General features: G+C 40.7%; 1 protein-coding gene across 8 annotated transcripts in view; it reads right to left on the bottom strand.

The window, feature by feature from the left end:
• Positions 1-3,368: 3,368 nt before the first annotated feature.
• Positions 3,369-25,270, bottom strand: part of ANKRD28 (ankyrin repeat domain 28) — a 146,596-nt gene continuing 124,694 nt past the window's right edge. For 4 of the 8 annotated variants that reach the window (XM_044294927.1, XM_044294921.1, XM_044294923.1 and 1 more), the window contains 6 exons: positions 25,102-25,185; positions 21,325-21,470; positions 18,158-18,240; positions 17,177-17,259; positions 10,018-10,109; positions 3,369-4,901 (listed from right to left, as the gene is read on the bottom strand). In XM_044294927.1, the coding sequence (XP_044150862.1) occupies positions 4,600-4,901; positions 10,018-10,109; positions 17,177-17,259; positions 18,158-18,240; positions 21,325-21,470; positions 25,102-25,185 (790 nt within the window). In that variant the 3' untranslated portion in view covers positions 3,369-4,599. Of the gene's footprint in view, positions 4,902-6,780; positions 6,844-10,017; positions 10,110-17,176; positions 17,260-18,157; positions 18,241-21,324; positions 21,471-25,101; positions 25,186-25,270 lie in introns of all 8 variants that reach the window. The other 4 variants (XM_044294922.1, XM_044294926.1, XM_044294928.1 and 1 more) reach the window with 3 other exon arrangements.

Genomic DNA, 25,270 nt, shown 5'->3' with positions numbered 1-25,270 from the left:
ATCATCATATGTACATGAAACCATTATTTTGATATGAACTGAGTCAAATATCATGTTCCATATTTGTTTAACATTATTGGCAGAGGAGTTCATTTTAGGCCCCCCTCCTCCCCTGTGAAGTCTTCTTAACCCCTTTGAGAACCAGGACAAATTTTTTGCCTTGAGGACATGAACACTTTTTTTGCCTTTGTATTCTGTTGGTCATTACTTATTTTATTTTTTTACTCTCGATACACGTACAAATATACATTAGAGGTTAATTTTGATTTTTTTGGGGAAAAATAATCTGACGTTTTGTTGTTATTACTCTTATGTTGCTTACAGATCATAAATGTTATAATGTATTTCATGTGTTGTTACAGTTGTGAGGGTACAAAAATGTGTGCATTGTTTGTCTTGGATCTTCAATTTAATAATTTTTTTTTTAAAAGTGGGCTTTTAGGCTCCGGTGTGAATTCTGGCAAGCTCTTCAAGCAGAGAAGTTTACCGGAATGTCTACTTGCTCCATTAAGTAGAAATAATAAAATAAATACATAAAATATATCATCATGGAATCAAACATTAATTAAACATAACTCACATTTTATTATACTCCATAAAATATACAGGAATTTCAATGTACTGAAGGAGTGCAGGTAAATACAGTATCCAAGCAGTCACTATTTCTATGTACATGCCGATATTGTCTTAAAGGGAAAAAAAAAATTCACAAAATTTTCAAATTGATCAAAATACTGTCACATTCTGTTCATAAAACCAGCAGATCATTTACAATTTAAGTTTTCCAGTTTCACATTACAGAAAAAGGAAAAAATAATTATATATTTTTTTTGCTTATAGTTGGCCTGGAAAAAAAAACTGACAAACTGAAAAAGTAAAATGCAATTCATTCATGAAGGCATTAAATATACTTTCTGAAATGTGGTATCAATTTGTAGGTAATAAATTCTGTGTTCAAATCTAAACCTTTGTATTAAACAGCTTTTTTTAATTTTAATTCAAGAACTTTTTATATCTCTAGTCGAGAAATACAAATAAATATGCAATAAATAAAAGTAATTAACATTGTTGAAGAGAATTGTTTCCACCCTACCCCTGAGGACCAGCAAAGAAGAAGAAAAAATAAAAAAAATAAATGGTGACTGAAGTTCCATACCCCATTATGTATCAGTAGATTTAGGGGTCTTTCACACGAGCGAGTCCCTTGCGGGAATCGCGCTCCGTGCAAGAGAGGGATTGTGCGTTCTGGACTTAGGTAGCGCACAGCATTATGACTGATAATGCTGTGTGCTTCTGCCTGACCTTTCTGTAATGTAATCATACTGACATAAAGCCGTCAGTATGATTCCGTTACAGAAAGGTCACGCAGAGGTACACAACATTATCAATCATGATAATGCCGTGCGCTTCAAAGTCCAGAACGCATGATCCCTATCTCACATGGAGCGTTATTCCCACAATGGACATGTTCGTGTGAAAGAGCCCTTAAACAATTACTGGTGATTAATGCTAGGTTAAAACATTTAGGAGGTCATTTATTATGTATTTCTATGACTTTTTACCACTCACAAAAAAAAAATAAAAAAAATATATATATGTGTGTGGGAAGGAAAGGGACGGCCGGGACAACTGTTTTTAGGCGTGGAAAATGGTTTAAATGTAAGCCAGCAAGGGAGATTGCTTACATTTAGACTAGTGCTGGACGCACCAAATTTATGTAGAGGCCGGCGCCTCTTCATAAGTTTGGTGGATCCACCGCCAGATAAAGGGTGGGCTAAAACCAGTCTTAATAAATGACCCCCTTAGTTCAAATTAGTTTCTCAACTGGATTTGATGCCTATTGACAAGAGGATCTTTAACCAAAGCAAACTCTGGAAAAAGGCCATGCAAAATAGTCAAAAACAAAGCCCACTCAATGAGCAGAAAGATGTCACGATGCACCCTGCTTTTAACCAGTTTAGAGGTCTCTCTCTGCATATTGCACACTGGGTTTTCACAGAGATATCTTAATTTCGTCTGTCAGGTTCCGCACGCTGGACAGCTGCAGTTTAGCAGTTTTATTTCTTTAATAAAAAATAAAAAAAGGTGTTGTTATCTCCTGGATTAAGTGGTCAAATTAAAAATGTAAAATTCTGTTGATCCTGCAGATGTTTTATTGTGTAAATCTGGTCTTAAATCTGAGATAAGTCAGCCAAATGTTACCAACGTTCCTGATCCCTATCTGCCCCAACATCGCTAGTCGGGGAGAGTCAGCTCCATGCACATTTGATGATCAACCAAACCGGACAAAATAGGTTCAGCTGACCTAGATCCAATGTGTATGGCCAACTTTAGTAAAATAAAATGACTGGTTACTGGAAAGGCAACTCCCCAAACCTCAGATTCCTACACTCATGTAAGTGTGGCATGGGAAGTTTAAGGGGTGCCCCAGAACAGATTATAGCATATATCCTGGCTATGCAATAAGCCTGGTTGATGATTAAGAGAATGATAGGAACCAATAAACCCACATCACCCATAGACTAGACTTAAAGAATTAGGCTTTAAAAGCCTTCTCTAGAATTCATCAGGTTCTCTCTAGGATAGGACATCAATATCAGATTGTCAGGGGTCAGACACCACACACATCAGCTATTTGGAAGTAACTCTGGCACCAAAAGTACACAGCTCTGTCCACAGCTGTGTAGTGGCCAGAACTGGTTATTGCAGAGCTTCTCCCATTCACTTCAGAGGAAGCTTCACCGTGCACTACACAATGGACGAAGCAATAAAGTTCTGGAAACTAAGCTTATTGGCATAGGGTGGGGAGTCAGCTCCCACCAATTTGATATTAATGACCCTTTGTTAAACATTGGAAGTCGCCAGAATACTACAAAGGAGAAAATGGCTTGTAAATTTTAAGCAACTCAGTGAGGCTGGGTTTATATATTGCAGTCCCATGGTTTTCTGCAATTGCAGCAAAAGCAACAGAATGCCTGTAAGCCCAGCCTTACTGATCTACAAATTATTTATTAGCACACAACAAAAGCTAGTGCAGTAACTAACGCTGGTAAGTGTGTGTACCTGGCTGTTACTCAGTGACCATACCAGTATATACACACACAACAGATTTTTTTTTTTTAGCATGTGCGATTCGGACCTTTAGTTTAGTATGGATAGTTCCATTTAACAAAAACGCCAAATATTATGGTAAGGGAAAGAAAAGAAGGCTAAGTGTGGGAATATGAAGGACCTACCAAAGGTACTCTTACAAAAGTAATACGGTACCCTTTCATTCCCCCTACAAGGCCGGTAAACATTCAGTTCTTAAAGCCAAATCCTGGAGTGGTTTCACAAGGGAGAGGAAATAAAAAGACCGGATTTAACCTTTTCCTTCCTGCTGAATCCACTTCTGGCTTTGGCTCAAATAAACCCACAAAAAACGGCACCAAATGTGTGTTTCCTGCCTTATGTTTCCAAACCCGGAGCTGCCATGGTTGTACTGAACCAAACTTTTTGAATTCTACGGTGACCTAGTATAGTTTTACCTTCCAACCCTCCCCTGAAGCAATGTAAAAAGAGTAACAGAATCACAGAGAGCTCACAATCGTTTCAAAAAGATGGAAAATAAAGGTCAACTTGGGCATCTTATCATAGTCAATGACTAACTAGGCAGACATTATGCTGGTTTGCAGTGGTCACGAGCCTTCAAAAATTACTTCACATTACAATAAAACGTCTGCCGTTCGTGTCCAGTCATAATTCAGTTTTCAGATTTTATTTTAACTTGACTAAATGAACATGAGGAATCCTGCCACATACGTTCATTATTGGGAACATGCCACTAGTGCCACTTAAAAGCCGTAACAGAAAAACACGACAATTATTGATTCCTCATACAACATTATCCAATGTCATAACAGTGAACAGCAAGGAAAAGTTTCGACAAATCGTCCAGTTCGACTTCTGCTATCCAAAAAGAAAATAAATCCTATTCTGGACAAATTTCTCGGCATGGACAGAAACAAGACCTAGAAACAAAAAAAAGATTAGATGCACAGTTCTAGATTAACGGATTCCAGTCAATTTACATCCAAAAACTATTCGAAGAAATAAAAAAGTTATTTGGTCCTTTGGCAAATGGATGTACACACAATGCCAGATGTACCAAATTCATTTATTGCCATCAAAATTGTTTTATTTTATTTATACAAGGTTTATTATAGTGTTTCCTGTACAATATAGTAGGAGTCTGCTGACTGGTCTGCTATGCCCCGCATTATAAAAGATCCTCTCGACACGGACAATAAAACTTTAAATAAAACAGTAGCGACTGCTTGAAAGTCCTTCAGATCCTCCATTTCCACGACAGCTTCCGTAAAGGACATCTATTCACATGTAGAAAGGATATTCTTATCCAACAAAATGGGTCAAGATTAAAACATTTGCAAAGTTATTCATCAAATCAGTGTATATTTTAAAAAGGAAAAAAGAAAAAACACTTTTTTAAGGTGATAATTTAACCCCTAAACTTCTGGCCACTGTGGCAGAACAGGTAAGAAAACTCTTTCGGGTTGCACAAATCAAGGAACTTAAAAAATCTGGGCTCCTGTAAAAACCTCAGTAGGTTTCAGAGTCTGAATCATTGAGCTCGTCTTCTTCTGTGTACGGGTATCCGTCTTCCCTGCCGATATTGTTGAAACTGCAGTACGAGCTGTGCTCACTTCTCATGAGAGGCAAAGAGTCAAATGTGACAGTCTTTGAGGGATTGGTGTAGTGATTTAAAGTTAGAGATGGCATTGTGCTGCTTGATGACACCGGCATCATTGTGGCCAAGATGAGGGCCAGACAGTCAGCAACATCTTTATTTGGGGCACATGCCAATGCTGGTGTGTAGCCTGTATAACAGGAGAGATTAAAATCTATGAAAAACAGCAAATAAAATACTATACTATATACACACACACATTACATAAAATATGCATAAGCATAGAGACAGACACAAGAAGAGACTGTGAGAGACATAGGAAAAAAGCAAACACAGGCCAATTTCACGAGTGTATTACGGGCATAGCTCTGCACCTGTAATCTGGTTGCACGTCCCGGCTTTTAGATCCCTATGATATTGCAAGTTCATGTCTAGACCTGCAGTCAGAACAGGACTTGAGCCCATATTATGCTCTTGTGAAATTGGGCTTAAGAAGAGAGAGCGAGAGAGGAAGAGACAGAGCGATAGAGGGAGAAAAGTAGAAAGAGCATGAGAAAGAGTGAGAGCAAGTAACAATGGGGCAGATTTAGCGATCCTATTTAACCCCTTCAGCGATTTTCGGCTTTTGTGTTTTTCAGTCTCTGCCTTCCCTGAGCCATAACTTTTTTATTTTTCCGTTCATATAGCTGTATGAGGGCTTATTTTTTGTGGGACAAGTTGTACTTTTTAATTAATTCAAGGTAGTGGCATGCTGTAAAAAAAATTCAAAATTGTACGAAATTGAAAAAATAAAATAAATGCAAGTCCGCCACAGGATTATGGGTTTTGTTTTTATGGCATTCCCTATGTTGTAAAAACAACCGGGTACCTTCATTCTTAACATCTATCTGATTACAGAGATACCACACTTAGTTTTTATTTTTTTCATTGCCATATTCTGACCCCCCATAACTATATGTGAGCTCATGTTTTGCAGAACAACTGGTAGGCCTCGTTCACACTTCAGTGTTTGGTCAGTGATTTCCATCAGTGATTTGTGAGCCAAAACTAGGTGCAACTCTAAACACAGAACAGGAGCAGATCTTTCCCTTCTACCTCATGTCTGTGGAGGCTCCACTTCTGGTTTTGGCTCACAAATCACTGATGGAAATCACTGACCAAACACTGAAGTGTAAACGAGGCCGTAGTCTTTATTGATACCATTTTGTGTAAGAACGACTTTTAGATCACTTTTTATTAAAAAATTTTAGAAGGTGAAACGGCCATTTTGATTTTGTTTCCCCTATTACACAGTTTGCCGTACAGGGTAAATATTTTTTTATTTTAATGGTGTGAACTTGACAATACCCATGATTTTTATTTTTTCATTGTTCATATATTTATTGTTTTTATTCTTGGGAGAAGGGGGCGATTTGAATTTATCTATTTTATTTTTTTCACGTTAAGTCACCCTAGGCAACTATAACATGCAATCATTAGAATGCATTGTGTATTCTATAATTCATATCTTTGGAATATACTAAATTCAGTATTCCATATAATGCAGTACTGCCACCTACAGTCCTGCATTGGAATATACTAGTAAATCTGCCTGGAAGCCTGATCTCAGCCAGGGGAAGGCGGCTCGGGCAGGGAAGCACGCATCTCCCGGATTAACTCTCCTAAATGCCGTGGTCACATTTGACTATGACATCAGAGAGTTTAAATGTCCGTCAATTGTAGACATTACCCCTGGGCCTTTGCTGTGTAAAACGCTGCGCTTGACATCTTTAAAGGAAACGTGTCACAAAATTTTTTATCTGCAAGTTAAAACCAGATAGTAACACTATTTTTTTTGAATGTTTTTATTTTCTGATTGCAGATTTGTTTATTCTGTTTCCTGAACATTATTATGGGGGCAGCCATCTTGCCAGAGCTGTTCTTAACAGCCTTTACAAAGCATTAAAAACTGATTTACGGCAGCCCCATGGCCCATAGACACAATTGACTGAAGGGGACTTCATTGACTTCTATGGGAAAGTTTTCTAGGCATGCTCTGTGATCTGTGCAGAGGTCATTGCACAAGCGAAGAACAGATAAGCTTGGACAATCACCTGTTGCGAATGGTGGATCTTGTCTTACCTGTCATTCTAATTCTGCCTGTAATGATATCACCTCTGTGTACAGATAAGGAGATAACTGCAGTAAAGTGATCTGTACAGACCAAGAAGTGGCGCCTATGATTAGGCTTAGAGGCCATAGTGAAAACTGCTGAATTTTACGCGTTTTGTTTAAATATATATATAGATTCACATGGAAAATAAAAAATAACATCACCGAAAATAATAATAAAATTTGTTAAACATAAAAATATGTTAACTGCCTGAATAAAGTACATTTTATTAAATAAACTATTAAAAATTGGTTCTCCACCAAGTCTAACAATCAGGCTGGTGGTAAATGCGGGAGGCCATCAGAGGCGTGCAGCGTTTGTTTCACTGAACTTTATTCCCAACGTACTTAACTAACTTTATTCAGGCAGTTAATAGTTTGTACTTGTAGTACGTCAACCACCTACCAAGAAATAGTGAATTAGTGATAAACATAAAAAATGTGATTTAAATAATAGGTCATTTTCTGATGACACATTCCCTTTAACCCCTTCCAGACATCCGCCATACATGTTTTTAAAGATGGTGCCCGCTCTGGAGTGGAGCGGGCACCATCTTTAAAGTCATGTACGAAGAAAGCCCATATGGTGAATGGCATTACATCATCTCCCCCCAAATTTTTAATAAATACAGCAGGCACCCGCAGCTAATGTCTGCGATCGGCAGTAATGCCGACAGCAGACATTTAAATCCTCAGATACCATGGTCCAATATGACCACAGCATCTGAGGAGGCTAAAACCAGGAAGTGCATGCTTCTTAGGCCTATTGCACACGACCGTAGGAAGTCCTGTTGCCGTATTGTGAACCACATATGCAATACATGGGCACTGTTCAGTGTGCATTCCACATCACAGATGCGGACCTATTGACTTGAATGGGTCCGCAAATCCGGAGATGCGGAATGGTGCGGAACGGAACAACTACAGAGTGCTTCCGAGGGGTTTGGTCCCGTACTTCTGTTCTGCAAAAAGATAGAACATGTCCTAGTTTTTTGCGGAACATGCAGATCTTGGACCCATTAAAGTGAATAGGTCCGTGATCTGCTGCCCCACGGTCAGTGTTCGTGCTTTGCTGCAACGGGGCACACACGTTCGTGTGCAGGAGGCCTTAGTCAGACACGTTTTCCCCTGACTGAGATTGGGGTTAAGAGCCCTGCTCTATTAATAAGCCAGAGCCTGTGCTAGGCTTCCAGGCTCATTATTAGTATATCCCAGTTCTGTCCAGCAGGTGGCATCACTAAAAACTGGGATATAGTAATTTCTGTACAGAATGGACTATTTTCTATTATTCTGTACAAGTTGCAATTCACTTTGCTACGTGCGAAAACACCCATACTAATAAAATACAAAAAAAATTAGGTCATACAGTGAATGGCGTAACGGGAAAAAAGAAAAAAAATTATGGCTGATTCACTGTTTTTTTCATGACCATCTCCCCCCCAAAAAAAGTCACACAGCCCCTAAAATGGCAAAAACTACAGATCATCCCTCAAAAAGTGAGCACATCTCCGTGAACAACTATAAGAAAAAAAAAAAAAAAAAAATGGAATTTTTTTCCCCAGTATTAACACACAAGAAAAACTATACATGTGATATTGCCGGATTCATACTGACCGGGAGAATAGTGAACGCATTTATAAAAAAAAAAAAAAAAAAAAAACTCCCCCCCCCAATTCCACCCTATTTGGATTTATTTTTCCGCTTCCCACTACATCCTATGTAATATTAAGTGGTGGCAATAGTAAGGACAACTTGTCACACAAAAAATAAGCCCTTATATGGCTATGTAAATGGGAAAATAAAAAAAACGTTATGGCTCTGGGAAGGCAGGAAGTTAAAAAAAAAAAAAAAAAAAATTATGAAAATCCCCACGTCAGGAAAAGCTTAAAGACCAGACTTCTGGAAGGGGTTAAAATGTAGACAGAGTAAACTTAGACAAAGGTGGTCTATACATGCAGAAAATATATCACAGCGGATCACACTGTTAACTATAGACTCCTTTGTCTAAATTTACACCAACTATTTTTGGGCTTTGTGCTAAACTTTTGGCACAAGTGTTCTCATTTTAAGCCACACTCCCTTTCCACCCAGTAACGCCACCATATTGAGCTGGGAAGTGATTTTATTTTATGCCACATATGCTGCTTAAAGAAAAAAAAGTCTAAAACGGGACAATAAAGGGAATCTGTCACCAGCGAACTCCCTATTGTTTGTGTAGACACATATCTGTGGCTCACCTGATTAAGGCTACTTTAACACTAGCGTTTCTATTTTCCGGTATTGAGATTCGTCATAGGGTCTCAATACTGGAGAAAAAAACGCTTCCGTTTTGTCCCCATTCATTGTCAATGGGGACCAAACGTAACTGAACAGAATGCGCCAAAATGCATTCCGCTCCGTTCTCATACCGGAGAGCAAACCGCAGCCCACACTGCAAGTCAATGGGGATGGTTCCGTTTTCTCTGACAACAGAAAACTGATCCGTCCCCCATTGACTTTCAATGGAGTTTATGACGGATCCGTCTTGGCAATGTTACAGATAATACAACCGGATCTGTTCATAACGGATGCAGATGGTTGTATTATCAGTAATGGAAGCGGTTTTGATGAACCCTGCCGGATCCAGCAAAAATGCTAGTGTGAAAGTAGCCTAAAACACTGTATTTCTTTGATTGATTCGAGGCTCAGTTCCCGAGTTATGATGCTTTTTCTTAATATGCAATGAGTCCTTCAGTGAAATGAGGGTCATCTTGTTTGGTCACCAAGTGGATTGACTGGACGGCAGGACACATCTCATAACATTATCTGTTAACCATCTGATTGGGCAAAGGAAATAGAGGGTGTGTTTTGTGCATAGGAAGGAGTCCCAGAAGATAAGGTTGGAGTCCCATAGACTAGAGTACTGGATCTGTCTTCGAATAGCCTGGGGATAGTGAGGAAAGGTGGTGTCTGGCGTAGTGTGCCATGAGAACCGTACTGCACCAGAGGCCTAATTTGCATATTAAAAAAATATATCATAACTCAGGAACAGAGCCCCAGATCAACAAAACAGTGTTTTAATCAGGCGATTACCTTTAATCACAAATGCTACAAACTTTGCCACATTTTATGTCAAAGTCTGGATGCAGTCGCATTAGTAAATTTTCCCCAATGTGTTTATGATAGATTTCATCATGTACCATTTTCATCGACTGCCAATACACTTGCTCCTTTTCCCAGAAGTTCCTGGACAACAACCGTTAACCCGTTTCGAGCGGCTACGTGCAGAGGTCTGCAAAAGATGTATAAAATACAATTAATCATTTTTATCTCCAGATTCCCTTACGCAACTAGAAAAAAAAAAATTGTGATATGTTTATTTGGTTTTAAGACCACTTGAAAAATGGCAAAAAATCATATTTAGCATGGCTGGATCTTAACAAGGTTCCAAGTAGAGCCTCACCATGCAACAAGAAGAAATGGGAGTGAGACAAAACACTTTTTGAGCATTCAATTTAATGAAAACAACGAATAAACTGAAACAGGTTGTTTTTCAGCTGATCAAAAGTTTAGGACCACACCTCCAAAAAAAAAAAAAAAAAAAAAAAAACCTAAACCCCCCCAAAAACAGAAATCCAACTTCCAAACATGAACTCAGTAATGAGTAGCTCTGCCGTTATTGTTGATCACTTAAAAAATTTGTTTCGGCATGCTTGATGCAAGCGCTTCCATGAGGTGAGTGGGAACATTTCTCCAAGTGGTGAAGACGGACGCACAAAGGCCATCTACTGTCTGGAACTGTTGTCCATTTTTGTAAACTTCCCTTGCCATCCATCCCCAAAGGTTCTCAATTGGATTTAGATCAGGGGAACACGCAAGATGGGCTAAAAGAGTGATGTTATTCTCCTGGAATAAGTCCCTTGTCCTGCGGGCACATTGTGTACTGTAGCGTTGTCCTGTTGAAAAACCCAGTCGTTACCACACAGACGAGGGCCCTCAGTAGGGTTGTTGCGGGTATCGAAATTTCGATACCCAATCGATACTTTTGTCCCGGTATCGATACGATACCGGGATTTCAGTTTTTTTCGATACTGGGCTGCGCTTCTGCGCAGTCTAGTATCCCTGAACATGAGCGCGCTGCTATCGGCGCGCTCATGTTCTCTCAGCAGCACGGGGAGAAGGAAGCTGTCCTCTCTCTCCCCCCCCCCCCCCCCCCCCGTGCTGCTGCCGCCAATGAGAAGAGAGGAGCGGAGGAGGGGCAGGCGCACTGTGCCACCAATGAGAAGAGAGGGGCAGAGGAGCGGCGGGCGCACTGAGCCACCAATGATAGGACTATTCCCACACAGAGAGCGGCGCCCAGCAATGTCCCAGCACTCACCATTAGTCCTGGGCGCCATCCGTTCGCCCGCAGTGCCCCATTACTGTCTCCTCTCCTGCTCCACATGCTGCTGATTACTATCGGAGCGATGGGAGGAGACATCAGCTTCACTAGTGGGCGTTCCTTCTCCTTGGCTGTAGCGCTGTCCAATCGCAGCGGAGGGAGAAGGAACGCCCACTAGTGAAGCTGATGTCTCCTCCCATCGCTCCGATAGTAATCAGCAGCATGTGGAGCAGGAGAGGAGACAGTAATGGGGCACTGCGGGCGAACGGAGCGGCACCCAGGAATAATGGTGAGTGCTGGGACATCGCTGGGCGCCGCTCTGTGTAGCCCGATACTTAGTCTGGACCCAGGAAAAGTAGTCAGTCAGTCTTTAACACAATACAGGAGGCGGGTGCCGGCAGCAGAATCGCATTGCCGGCACCCTGCCCCTGACAGGGAGCTGCGATCAGCGGCAGTTAACCCCTCAGGTGCGGCACCTAAGGGGTTAACTGACGCTGATCTGCCAGTACCCGCCTCCTGTATAAAAGGGTAATTATCATTGGTGGTGCAGTGTGCCACCCCTCGACCCCCCATCCCATTAAAATCATTGTTGGCACAGTGCACAGGCCCCTCTCAACCCCCCAGTATTAAAATCACTGGTGGCAGTGGGCACAGGGTCCTCTCCCCTCCCCCTCATTGGTGGTGCAGTGGCAGCTTCTGATCGGAGCCCCAGCTGTGTAAGCCTGGGGCTCCGATCGGTTACCATGGCAGCCAGGACGCTACAGAAGCCCTGGCTGCCATGGTAACATCCCTGATGCTGTGTGCACAAAGCACAGAGCAGCAGGGACAGTGTGAAGTCCTATTCACCCTGATAGAGATCTATCAGGCTGAATAGGACAAGGGATGAAAGATCCCAGGTTCTAGCCCCTAAGGGGGGAAATAATTAAGTAAAAAGTGTATAAAGTAAAAAAAAAAACAACCCCCCACCAAAATATGAAGTATAAATCACCCCCTTTTCCCAATTTCACATATAAAATATATAAATAATAAACATATTACATATCGCCACGTCAGAAAAGTCCAAACTATTAAAATATAAAATAAAATCTAGGTTGTGTTAAAATGCGGAATGCACGTGGCTTTTTTGGTTTCTTTTTTTTCCGCGTGGTATCGAATGGTATCGAGTATTGCAATACTTTTTCATGGTATCGAAACCGAATCAGAGAATGCTCTCTGCAACATCTGAACATAGCCAGCGGACGTTTGACGCCCCTGCACTTCCTGAAGCTCCATTGTTCCACTAAAGGAAAAAGCACCCCACACCATTATAGCGCCCCCTCCACTGTGGCGCGTAGAAAACATCTCAGGTGAGATCTGCTTGTCATGCCAGTAAAGTTGAAAATCATCAGGACCATCAAGGTAAAAAAAAATTCTCTGAGAATAAAACTTTCTTCCACCTTTGAATGTCCCATGTTTGGTGCTCTCATGCAAAGTCCAAACGAGCAGTTCTGTGGCGTTCAAGGAGGTGAGGTCTTTGAAGACATTTTTTGTTTTTGAAGCCCTTCGGTCACAGATGCCGTCTGATGGTTATAGGGTTGCAGTCAGCACCAGTAAGGGCCTTAATTTGGGTTGAGGATCGTCCAGTGTCTTGACGAACAGCCAATTGGATCCTCCGGCTCAGTGCTGATGACATTTTTTGGGTCTTCCACTTGACTTTTTTGTTCCATAACCCTCAGGATCATTTAAGAAATTCCAAATGACTGTCTTACTGCGTCCCACCTCAGCAGCGATGGTGCGCTGTGAGAGACCCTGCTTATGCAGTTCAACAACCCGACCATGTTCAAAAAGAGAGTTTTATTGCCTTTGCCATCACAACGTGTGACTACCTGACAGAAAATGACAATGAATCCACATCTTTGCACAGATTTGGCCTTTTAAAGGCATGTGGTCCTAAACTTTTGATCAGCTGAAAAACAGCCTGTTTCAGTTTAATCGTTATTTTCTATTAATTGAATGCTCAAAAAATGTTTTGTCTCACTCCCATTTCTTCTTGTTGCATGTTGAAGCTCTACTTGGAACCTTGTTAAGATCCAGCCATGCTAAATATGATTTTTTGCAATTTTTCAAGTGGTCTTAAATGTTTGATCAGGAATTTATGTATTAAAAAGTATGCTCACATCTTATATATAAAAAAAAAAAAAAAAAAAAGGCAGCTTTAGTCATGTGTATTGCATCTATAAAAGGTGAAATGAATAGGAAACCTATAATAAACATGGGGCCAGTCATGTGACCCTTAGACACACATGACCACTTCAGTTAAAGGGGTTCTCCAGGACAGATGTGGGTGGCATATCCTCAGGATAGTTCAATATCTGATCCGTGGGATTCCAACTTCAGGCTGGCGGCGCTCTGTAAGTCATGTGATGTCATGTTCATCAGTCACATGGCCTAGGTGCAGCTCAGTCCCATTCAAGTGAATTAGGACTGATCTGCAATACTAAGCACAGCCGCTATAAATTGTACTGCGCTGTGGTAGACTGCAAGAAGGCTGTGGCAATCACCAGAGCTCCCATGAGCACTGTGGCTTCCTCAAACACCTGAGTAGTAGGGGTACCAGGGGTCAGACGCCCACTGATCTCATATCGATTAGAATTCCTTTAACAACTGTCTAGGTATCTAACAGGTGAAAAGCAGTTTGAAGGCGACATTTCAGCCATAATACACATGCCTGGTAATGGTGGAGCCACGAGCCTCTGAGGCGTAGCCAATAGTTGATGTGTTGAGAGACAAAATTCTGAATGATTGGCATTGTAACCATGTCACTTACTGAATGCCATGGGTTACATGACTGACAGCATGTTTATTCAGTTAGACCTGGATGCATTACACAGGACTGATTCATGGCCTATACCCATTTTACTGTGCAGATAGGAGTCAACTGCACTAATATAAGAAAACAGTGAGAAAATTTTAAATACGTTCGAAAACATAAAAAGCGAAAAAAGGATAAGATTAATATTGTATAGTAGGCACTATCATCCAGAACTGTACCAATATATTGTAGAAACCCAAGTGTAGTGCAGGGTTTCATATCCCGGGGACCAATTAGTTAGGTGCTTTGGCCATTGGAATATATTATATAGTGTTTAATTCCTACGGAATTTCATATAGGTACATATAGTTTCTAAAAAATATATATATATATAATTTATAAAAGAATTAATAAAAAAAACGTAATAAATATTCCAGCTAAGTCTCTTAATAATTATGTTACAATATGTCCATGTAGAGGGATGTAGTTCAGTGACTGAAGTGTAGAAAAGAGAAAACTATAAAAAAAATATATAAAATACAAAATATTAAAAAATAAAGTCCAGTGCTGTAAATAATAATGATACAAGTCCAGTGATTGGAAAAAGTTAATTAAGGTAACTAAAAAAGGTGATGATAAAAATTACAGAGACATGATTTAAAAATATAGATATAATCTGTAGATCGAGAATGTGATTTGAACCCAAAAATTTAATCCGGGGGTAAAGATAGTTGTATAGTAATAAAAGATATCCCGGTAGCAGGGTGGATTAGATTTAAATCACTAGTCAGTAAGGCTTGAGTTAAATCATCGTTTTCTACATAAAGACTAATTCTTGCTGGTATAACTTATAATATGCAAATAGATGAAGATTTTTAGAACAACAACTTTTTATATTAGTTTGATTAGGTTGATTCTGTATTCATAGGTTTGTAGAAGTTAGGATTAATGTCTTTTTCTCAACTCTGTTCATGTTATAACATTTTTGCTGTGATCTCTGCTGAGTCAAATTCAGTTTTGAGAACTGCAAATGTAAACCAAGCATCTGTGATAATATCTTGTAGGCAGAGAAACTGCCCAATAATCTTACAAAAACCTCTGGAAGAGCATGACATTGTGAATGGATTAATGGAATTTATTTACCAAAAAAAAAAATGAAACCTATACAGCCTTATTCTACATACCGGTAATAAAAAAAACTAATCTTTATTTCATAATGGAATAACCTTTGGATAGTAATATATTTTCCTCAAAAATAATTTTATATATAAAAAAAAAAAAAAAAAAAAAAAAAAAAAAAAAATGATTTAAATGAAAAAATCTGATAAAAAAAAATAAATCATTGATTTTTATCCACCCTGCCCGGTAGTGATATAGAAATGGGTAGATTGAAAAAATAACTGTTCCTCTGTATCAAATAATGATGTTTCACAATATTTGGAATATTTGATGATGGCTACAATGTAGCTCAATTACCATACAGTTGCTCTGATACGGTCCTCTCCCGCCCTTCTGCTTTCTGCGCTGTCGGGGAATCTCCTACAACCCCTATACACAGCCACAATCTCCAGCAACTCTATTAGCCAGCGAGTGATACAGTCCACAGCCACAAACCGGGAATACAAGCGTGCCAACCCAAACACAGCGCAGAAAGAGGAAGGGCGGGAGAGGACCGTATCAGAGCAACTGTATGGTAATTGAGCTACATTGTAGTCATCATCAAATATTCCAAATGTTGTGAAACATCATTATTTGATACAGAGGAACAGTTTTTTTATTTTTTTTCCAATATACCCATTTCTATATCACTACCAGGATATTTTTTTATTACTATACAAGTATCTTTACCCCCCGGATTACATTTGTTCCACAGATTATATCTATATATTTAAATCATGTCTCTATAATTTTTACCATCACCTTTTTGAGTTACCTTAATTAACTTTTTCCAATCACTGGACTTGAATCATTATTATTTTTTACAGCACTGGACTTTATACATTTTTCAGTTCTCTCTTTTCTACATGTCACAATCACTGAACTACATCCCTGTACATGGACATATTGTACCATAATAATTAAGAGACTTATCTGAAATATTTACATATTTTTTTTAAATTAAAAATTTGTAATAAATTATATATATATTTTTTTTTAGGAACCATATGTATGAAATTTCTTATAAATTAAACACTATATAATATATTCCAGTGGCCAAAACACCTAACTAATTGGTCCCCGGGATATAAAACCCTGTACTACACTTGGGTTTGTACAATATATTGGTATAGTTCTGGATGATAGTGCCTACTATACATAATTAATCATATTTATGGACATTATAGGGTTTCCAGGGAAAACCCTTTTTTTAGCACTCCGCTAAACCATCTGTCACAACAAGTGAGTTACCACACGCCTTTTTGTATGTCCACAAAGGGCCTATACAGAACAAAATTTCAATTTAGGCTACTTTCACACTAGCGTTCGATCGGATCCGTTCTGAACGGATCCGATCATAATAATGCAGACGGAGGCTCCGTTCAGAACGGATCCGTCTGCATTATATTGGCATATAAAAGCTAAGTGTGAAAATAGCCTCGTACGGATCCGTCCAGACTTTCAATGTAAAGTCAATGGGGGACGGATCCGCTTGAAGATTGAGCCATATTGTGGCATCTTCAAACGGATCCGTCCCCATTGACTTACATTGTAAGTCTGGACGGATCCGCACGCCTCCGCACGGCCAGGCGGACACCCGAACGCTGCAAGCAGCGTTCAGCTGTCCGCCTGTCCGTGCGGAGGCGAGCGGAGCGGAGGCTGAACGCCGCCAGACTGATGCAGTCTGAGCGGATCCGCATCCATTCAGACTGCATCAGGGCTGGACGGAAGCGTTCGGGTCCGCTCGTGAGCCCCTTCAAACGGAGCTCACGAGCGGACCGACGAACACTAGTGTGAAAGTAGCCTTACGCTGTAGATTTTACCCTTTGCAATGCATGTGGTGAATTTCATGGCAAATCTGCAGTAAAATATGTAACAAATTCCAAATTCCACCCTGTGTGGCTGTACCCTAAAGAAGAAATATATAAAGACCAATAACAGAAGAAGTGTTGAGGCTTTCATTACATGGGAGTCAGTTTGGTTGCTCACACCGACATATGTTCTCATACAATATTAATAAATCACTTACGTCTGCAAAGCTGCATTTGTTGCATTGATGAGGTTTCGGTCAGTAATTTGCTCTAGTATTAACAAGGCACTAGTTTCATGACCCTACAAGAGAAGGAAGAAATAAAATACACTGTGGTACCTCATTATTACAGAGTGACAAAGGCCTTGCACCCCAGCAAACTGCATATTCTATCACCATGAAAATGCAGGGCAATCCTGTCCCTCAACGGCCACCAATGACTGACATTGCAGACGGACTGCACTACTTCCCTGTCCATCCTCAGTGTAAGTCAATGGATGCTGCTGATGGATGGGACTGGTCACATGACTCTCTATCAGCAGCCATTTTGGGACCTCAGTAACAGGTTGGAGGTAAAGGACAATGCTAATAAACTAGAATCAAGCTTATTAAACCATCGGACATCAGTGCCAATGTTTTAAAGGGGTTTTCCAAGACTTTTATACTTCTATAAAGACTACTCGAATATATGGCCATGAGAAAAATTAAGTTGTAATATATGCAAATTAGCCTTTAGGAGCAACAGGGGCGTTACCATTACACCTAGAGGCTCTGCTTTCTCGACCTAGACTGACAGGGAAAACATAATCACTTCTGGCCCTGTTAATCAAAGTGCAGAGGACGTGGCAGTTGCAGAGAGAGCCGAGCCTCTAGGTGTATTGCCAACACCCTTGTTGCTCAAGAGGCTCATTTGCATATATTAAAACAATTTCTCTCAGCAATGCCGGCAAATATGAAGATGGGACCAACACAGATGCCTTTAGCTACTGAAAAAGGGGCCCCCAATAACCCATTCTCCGCTCTTGAGTTGCCAGTACATGTACAGTCACCTACCATACAAACCAGTGGTATTGTTGGAAGCCACTGCATATGAAAGCTCAGGCAATTCAAAGGTTAAGAAAGGTGACTTATCCCCATAATTCATCTTATTTGATGCACATTCTTCAACGGTACTTAATTTCGCAGTCTACAGATACATACCTTGCTGCATGCCAAATGCAGTGCAGTATTCTTATTGTTATCCTGCAGGGTTAGATCAGCTTTAGCACTGCTAACCAACACCTCTGAAGAGAAAAAAAACAAAAAAAAAAATACATTAAATTAACACTATGTAATGCACACAAAAACCACCTCAAAATATTACAGCCCATGGCTGCAGGAAAACAGAATATCAATAATCAGATCGACAGGGCCTGACTACTGGCACCCCCGCAGTTGTAGGAAGAGAACGCAGTGCTCCTGTGAGCCCAGAGGAGAGCAGTGTCATTACAACTCCGCCGTCCCAGTCACTCGAATGGTACAGTTACATTCCGTCCCATTCAAGTGAATGTGATGGCGGAGCTGTAATTACACTGCTCACCGATGCAATGTCGAAGGCGAACAGGTAAACAGAAGAGAGAAGGCAGCACACGCAGGACCGCTGCGTTCTCTTCATACAGCTGATCGTGGGGGTTTGTATTTAATGGGAACTTGCACGTTCGTTAAGAAAATCACCATGGTTAGCCATCACTGGAACTGCATTGAGCTGCAAAACCAATCCTATATGTAAATGTTCTAGTGACACCTACTGGCAAATATATGGCGCTACAATAAGCAATAGTAATGATAGACAGCATTTTGCATTTACATTTTAGGCTCAGGTTAAACACAAGTTGATGTAAACCTGGTGGTTTACCCACAGCCGACCAAAGACTGTGCTGCCTTCAGGCCCCCATGCACATTCATTTTGCGGTTGGTCAAAAAACAGCTCTCTCCCCTCACTCCCCCATACACATTCAGATCAGTCAAATGTGTATGTGTATAGAGTGGTGAGAGGAGAAAGCGCTGCCAGACACTTCTGATGGCAGCTTACCTCCTGTGAGAACTAAAGGATCAGACAAAAATAATCACTGCACCCCATCCTTCTTTCCCCTGACATCATCTGTCGCGGGAGAGTGAGGAACTCCCATACACATTAGACCAGGGATGCCGAACCTGCGGCCCTCCAGCTGTTGCAAAACTACAACTCCCAGCATGCTCGGACAGTCTACAGCTATCAGCCTACAGCAGGGCATGGTGGGAGTTGTAGTTTCAAAACAGCTGGAGGGCCACAGGTTGGGCATCCCTGCATTAGACTGTGGACCGAGGATAATAATACACTAATTTGTATGGAGGCTTTTACACTGAAAATTAATTAGACAATAAACATATGAATAATATAAAAGTGAACAAAGCCGCACATGCAAAGAAAATCAGGTACAATAATGGCTGCAGGGGAAAACGGAAGTGTAGGTAATTTTTTTCACCTGGTGCAGCCTCACTCAAAGAAAAAAAATAAAAAAAAAATCTGATGATCTGGAGTTGTTTAAAGGGGTTCAGGCCCAGTGAGGTCACGACTAGTTATCAACTAGCATGGTTGGGGATAAGCTCTGTTCACTTGAATGGATCTTAGCCCCGCCCGCGCTAGTTGATACTAGACGTGACGTCACTGGGCCAGCGGTAAAACAGTGAGAAGGCCGCGGCGCTACTGGAGCGCCGCTGCCTTTTCCAACAGCTAATCGGTGGGGGTCCCAAGCTGATGATCTATCCAGAGAATAGATCATCAGTTAAAACAAAGTGCAGAACCCCTTTAAGTGCACCATCATCCTCTTACAAGGCATCTAAAACAGAGGATCATTTTACACGGAATATGTGGTTTGTGTTTAGCATTTCAAAGTCCTAATATATTGAATAAGAAAAAAAAAAAAAAAGTGCTGGAAAACACATTTCCTGTTCAGATTTACTAATCCTGTTTAAGATTTAAGCAGTGCAAACTGAGGGCAGACAGCATGAAAACGCACCAAATTTATCAAAGCAGCTCAAAATGGATAGTAAATCTGATGCATCTTTAGACAGTTCTGTCAAATGTTACACTACTTTTTCATTAGGCTTAGGGCTCATGCACACGGCCGTATGTATTTAGCGGTCCTCAAAAAATACGTATGACGTCCGTGCGCTTTCCGTATTTTGCAGAACGGAACAGCTGGCCCCTAATAGAACAGTACTATCCTTGGCTGTAATACGGACAATAAATAGGACATGTTTTTTTTGCGGAACAGAAAGCACATGGAATAACTTATTTTTTTTGAGGATTCAGCATACGGTCTGCAAAAAAAAACAAAAAATTGGAATGGACACTGAAAGAAAATGCATTTATGTGCATGAGCCCTTATTCTGCGCAAAAATTGCTGCATCTTAATCTATGACCCTTGTCGGGTGGGGAACACATTTAAACAATACATAAATGTTGCAAACCTGTTTTTTGTGTGCAAGTTAAAGGGGTATTCCCATCACAATGATCACTGTTAAATCTGTTAATGATTTGCCGGTGATCATTTTTGTAAATACATTTTATTACCCAATTCCCACCCTTTTTGAGAAAATAAGTCCCCTCTTACCTGATTGTTGTCTGTCGTCTCCCATGGTTACGGCCACCTCTCGCCTGTCGAATCCAGTGGCCGCACTTGCGCAGAAGAGAGAACATTTTCTCCCGGCTGGGCAATGTCCTGAACGCGCACGCCGCCGTGCATGCGCCATGATGACTTCTTCCTGGCCAGTACAGTACAGAGACGCGAACGAGCACGCTGGCTCTGTACTATACAGGCCAGAAATAAGTCACCATGGCGCATGCGTGGCGGCGTGCGCCTTCAGGACATTGCGCAGCCCGGCCGGGGGAAAATCTTCAGGCTTCTGCGCAAGTGGCGGCCCGGCGAAGACGTCAATCAAGCCCAGCCGAATCCAGGAAGTGTTTGTCGCGCTCGCCGCAGGCAAGTATGAAAACTGCTCATGGGAATACCCCTTTTAGCCAGAATTCTAGCACATTTAGCTTAATAAGGCTACGTTCACAGGAGCGTTATGAAATCTGGCAGGCTGTTCTGGCAGAGGAACAGCCTTCCGGATTTCACCGTATTCGGCATATGACTAAACTGGGATCCCACCGGTTTCTGACAAATGCAGCGGTTTTTGTATGGCTGACAGCCGTAGCAGCCTGCTGGATTATTTTACGCTAATGTGAACCTAGCGTAAACCAGCCCCTATGGGTGTGAGCTTTTTGTCTACAAGAAAAAAAGAAAGGTGTCTGTAGCCTAGCACAGGACTCTATGATAACTGGTGTGCACAGACATTCTTACCTACTGCATTTGTTTGCCCATTTTCAGCAGACATCATTAGTGGCGTTTTCCCAGAAGAATCCACAGCATTTACTTGAGCATTATGGCTGAGCAAAAGCTGCAAACATTCAACATGGTCTGTAAAGGCTGCAGCATGAAGAGGCGTCCTGCAAAAGAAGTCATGTGAATTAGGAGGCATTGAATATTCTTGCTTGCACTCTACACGGCCATACGGCTGTATTAGGGTGAATTCACACGACCATATGTATTTTGCGCGGATCTGCAAAAAAATACAGATGTCAGTGTTGCAGCATTTTTTTTTTTTTTTGGCAGATCCTTGTCCGAAAAAAGGACAAGAAAAGGACATGTTCTATCTTTTTTGCTGGACTGTGGAAAGGACATACAGTTGTGTTCAAAATAATAGCAGTGTGTTCAGAAAAGTGAATAAAGCTCAAAATCCTTCTAATAGCTTTTATTTCCATACACACAAATGCATTGGGAACAATACACATTCTATTCCAAATCAAAACATGAAGAAAAATATATAAAATTTGTTATTCCTCTAAAAAAAAAAAAAAAAAAAAAAAGAAGAAAAGTGATTATTAGACTGTTCAAAAAAATTGCAGTGTTTGTATTCTTCTTTACAAACTCAAACATTCACTATATAAACTGAAAAATGTTTGAAGATTTTGCTTTCCTTTGAATCACTTATTGAACTAATTTTCAGTTGTATAACCACTGTTTCTGAGAACTGCTGTACATCTGTGTTGCATGGAGTCAACCAACTTCTGGCACCTGTGAACAGGTATTCCAGCCCAGGATGATTGGACTACATTCCACAGTTCTTCTCTATTTTCTGGTTTTGCCTCAAACGGCATTTTTTATGTCACCCCACAAGTTTTCTACTGGCCACTCCATAACGTCAATCTTGTTGGTCTGGAACCAAGATGTTGCACGTTTACTGGTGTGTTTAGGGTCGTTGTCTTGCCCATTTCAAGGGCATTTCCTCTTCAGCATAAGGCAGCATGACCTCTTCAAGTATTCTGATGTATTCAAACTGATCCATGATCCCTGGTATGCAATAAATAGGCCCAACACCGTAGTATGAGAAACATCCCCATAGCATGATGCTTGTGCCACCATTCACCATTCAGTGTTTGGGGTTCGTATGACAAACTGTCTCCAGCCACTAGACCTAAAAATGAGAACAATCTTACTCTTATCAATCCACAAAATGTTGCTCCATTTCTCTTTAGGCCAGTCAATGTGCTCTTTGGCAAATTGTAACCTCTTCAGCACGTCTTTTTTTTTCCAACAGTGGGGGGGCTTCTTGCAGATAGCTTGACTTCACATAGGCCTCTTCTAATTGTAACAATACTAACAGGTAACTTTAGACCTTCTTGGATCTTCCTGGAGCTGATTGTTGGCAAGTCCATGCCAATTTGGCTATTCTTCTATCCATTCGAACTGAAGTTTTTTGCTTTCTTGTCCTTTAGGTTTTGGTTGCCATTTTAAAGCATTTGCAATCATTTTAGCTGAGCAGCCTATCATGTTCTGGACTTCTTTATATGTTTTCCCCTCTCCAATCAACTTTTTAATTAAAGGAGTTGTCCGAGTTATTTTTTGTTCTATGTTCCTAACTAGGCAAATATAACAACTTTACAATTAACTCACTTTATCTGCAGTGCCTGGTTTATCAGATTTGACTGAGGGTCACATGACCTGTGATGTCAGCTTCTCTCCCTGCTCTGATAAAGTTTGTTTACAAGCCTGTAAACGTCACTGTGCTGGCCATGCCCCCCTTGACTGCCGGGCTGTCTGCTCTCTCCTAGGATTCTTAACCCCTTCATCGGCACAGACTAGGTAGCTGCAGGCAGTGATAATTCTGGGCACAGGAGCTGACAGACTAGAGAGCATTGCACAAGAAGGTAGGGGGAAGATCCTGTGTGTATTAGCAGTGTCATTATACAGGTGGGACTTGTAGTTCTACACTTACAAGTTGCTGTTGATTCTCCCAGCACTCAGGGCAGCTCTTGTATCCACTCCCTTAGCAGTGTCATTATACAGCTGGGACTTTTAGTCCTACACATACAACATGCTGCTGTCTCCCAGCAGGCAGACATGTCACTCAGCGCAGCTCTTGTAGCCACTCCCTTAGCAGTGCATGGGGAGGGGCAGAGGTTGTTGTTATTGCATGTAAACAAAGGGCCAGAAAAGAACCAGGTAAATGAGGAAAAATATATATATCATTTTTTTTTGCATAAAACTTGCTTAGCTTAGTTATATATTGCTGCCCATCAGATTTTCAGTGCTATATTTATTTTTTATTTTTTTCATAACTCGGACAACCCCTTTAAGGTATGCTGTTCTTATGAACAATGTCTGGAACTAACCATTTTACTCAGAATTTCAGAGAAAAAATGCACTGTAACCAGCATGTACAACATTTGCTGCGTTTCTTCCTTAAATAAGTGCAATAATTCCCACCTGTTTTGACCTCACTAATTGAACTCCACACTGCTATTATTTTGAACATGCCCCTTTCAATTAGTGATTCAATTACACAGAATCAGCAGCATGCATGTCATGACTGTTGGATTTCTATTACTCTACTACACCTGCTAGTAAATTATTTACCATGTACAAATACATGGTTAGTGAAGTCTGACTGCTATTATTTTGAACACAACTGTATGGATATGAACAGCACATGGTGTGCTGTCTGCATTTTTTGCTGCCCCATTGAAATGAACGTGCCCACATCAAATCCACAAAAAATGTGTCTCGGATGTGGACCAAAAATATGGTCGTCTGAATGGTGCCTTAAAGTGCATAGGGATTTTTACTGCTATTCTATTACATCCCGACAGTGTACTGTGAGGTATGGTAAGAAGGTCCCTTGCTTACATGAGCCTTCTGTCTCACCACTTCATTTTTGCGGTTGCTAGTGAGGGGTTAAACTGCCAGGATCAGAGTGATATCCGATCTCTGCAGTGAGAGCAGGGTGACAGCTGTATAGTACTGTGGACATCCATAAGTGATGGCATGGGCACAGCTCCTGAGTCATAACAGGCTAGCCAGCCTCCTGCAACGTCGTACTTATATGCTACTAGGTTAGTTACTCGATTTAGACAGGTACTTTAGTTGGATTACCGGAAGAATAAGATTTATATGAACCCCTCACATTATTGCAATGCCTATTTGGTATTGATAAATCACATTAAAGTGATTGTCTGACATAATAAAATAAAAAACTCAGACAAGCTCTAAAATGGCTTAAAATAAACAAAAAACAGTTGCACTCGCCCCTTACTCTGTGGTGCTGGTCTGGTACTCATGTGACTGTTCACAACAGCAGCAGTGACATGTTAGACTAAGGACAATCACTGGCCACTGTGACGTGCAGTAATGTGCACTCTGAATATGGCAAGCGACCTCTGCAGCCAATCACTGCCCCCAGTAGTAGACCACTAAGGACAGTGACTCGCATGTTTTCGCTGTTGTATCTAGACAAAAAGTGGCAGAGCAATTGGACCAGCACTGCAAAATGGTGCCATTTAAGGGCTTGTTGGAGATTTCAAATTATTTCGAACAACCCCTTTAAAAGGTTAGAATCACACATACATTCCCTGTGGCATAAAAATTTGTATGCAAGTCCAGCCTAATGTTTATCCACACGTTGTGTTTTTTTGCTGCAGATCTCAAAAATCACAGCAAAACCTCAGCAATTTTGGAAAATTACTGAAAAATAATGACAACCTATATGGAAACCATACATTTCATGCTTCCGATACACACCTTCCTTTGGAGTCCACTGCATTCACAATGCTTGTACCCAACGTGTCTATTAACATTTCTGCAGCACCTTCATTGTCATTTATGCTTAAAAAAAAAAAAAAGGGGGAAAATTTGGTTAAAACTGGAATGATGTTTGCAGCCAACTACCAATGTCCTTATTACATGGAGA

Source organism: Bufo gargarizans, chromosome 5 (genome assembly GCF_014858855.1).
Source record: "Bufo gargarizans isolate SCDJY-AF-19 chromosome 5, ASM1485885v1, whole genome shotgun sequence".
Taxonomy (NCBI): domain Eukaryota; kingdom Metazoa; phylum Chordata; class Amphibia; order Anura; family Bufonidae; genus Bufo; species Bufo gargarizans.
Note: the sequence above shows the minus strand (reverse complement) of the source record. Positions and strands in the feature narration are given on the sequence as shown.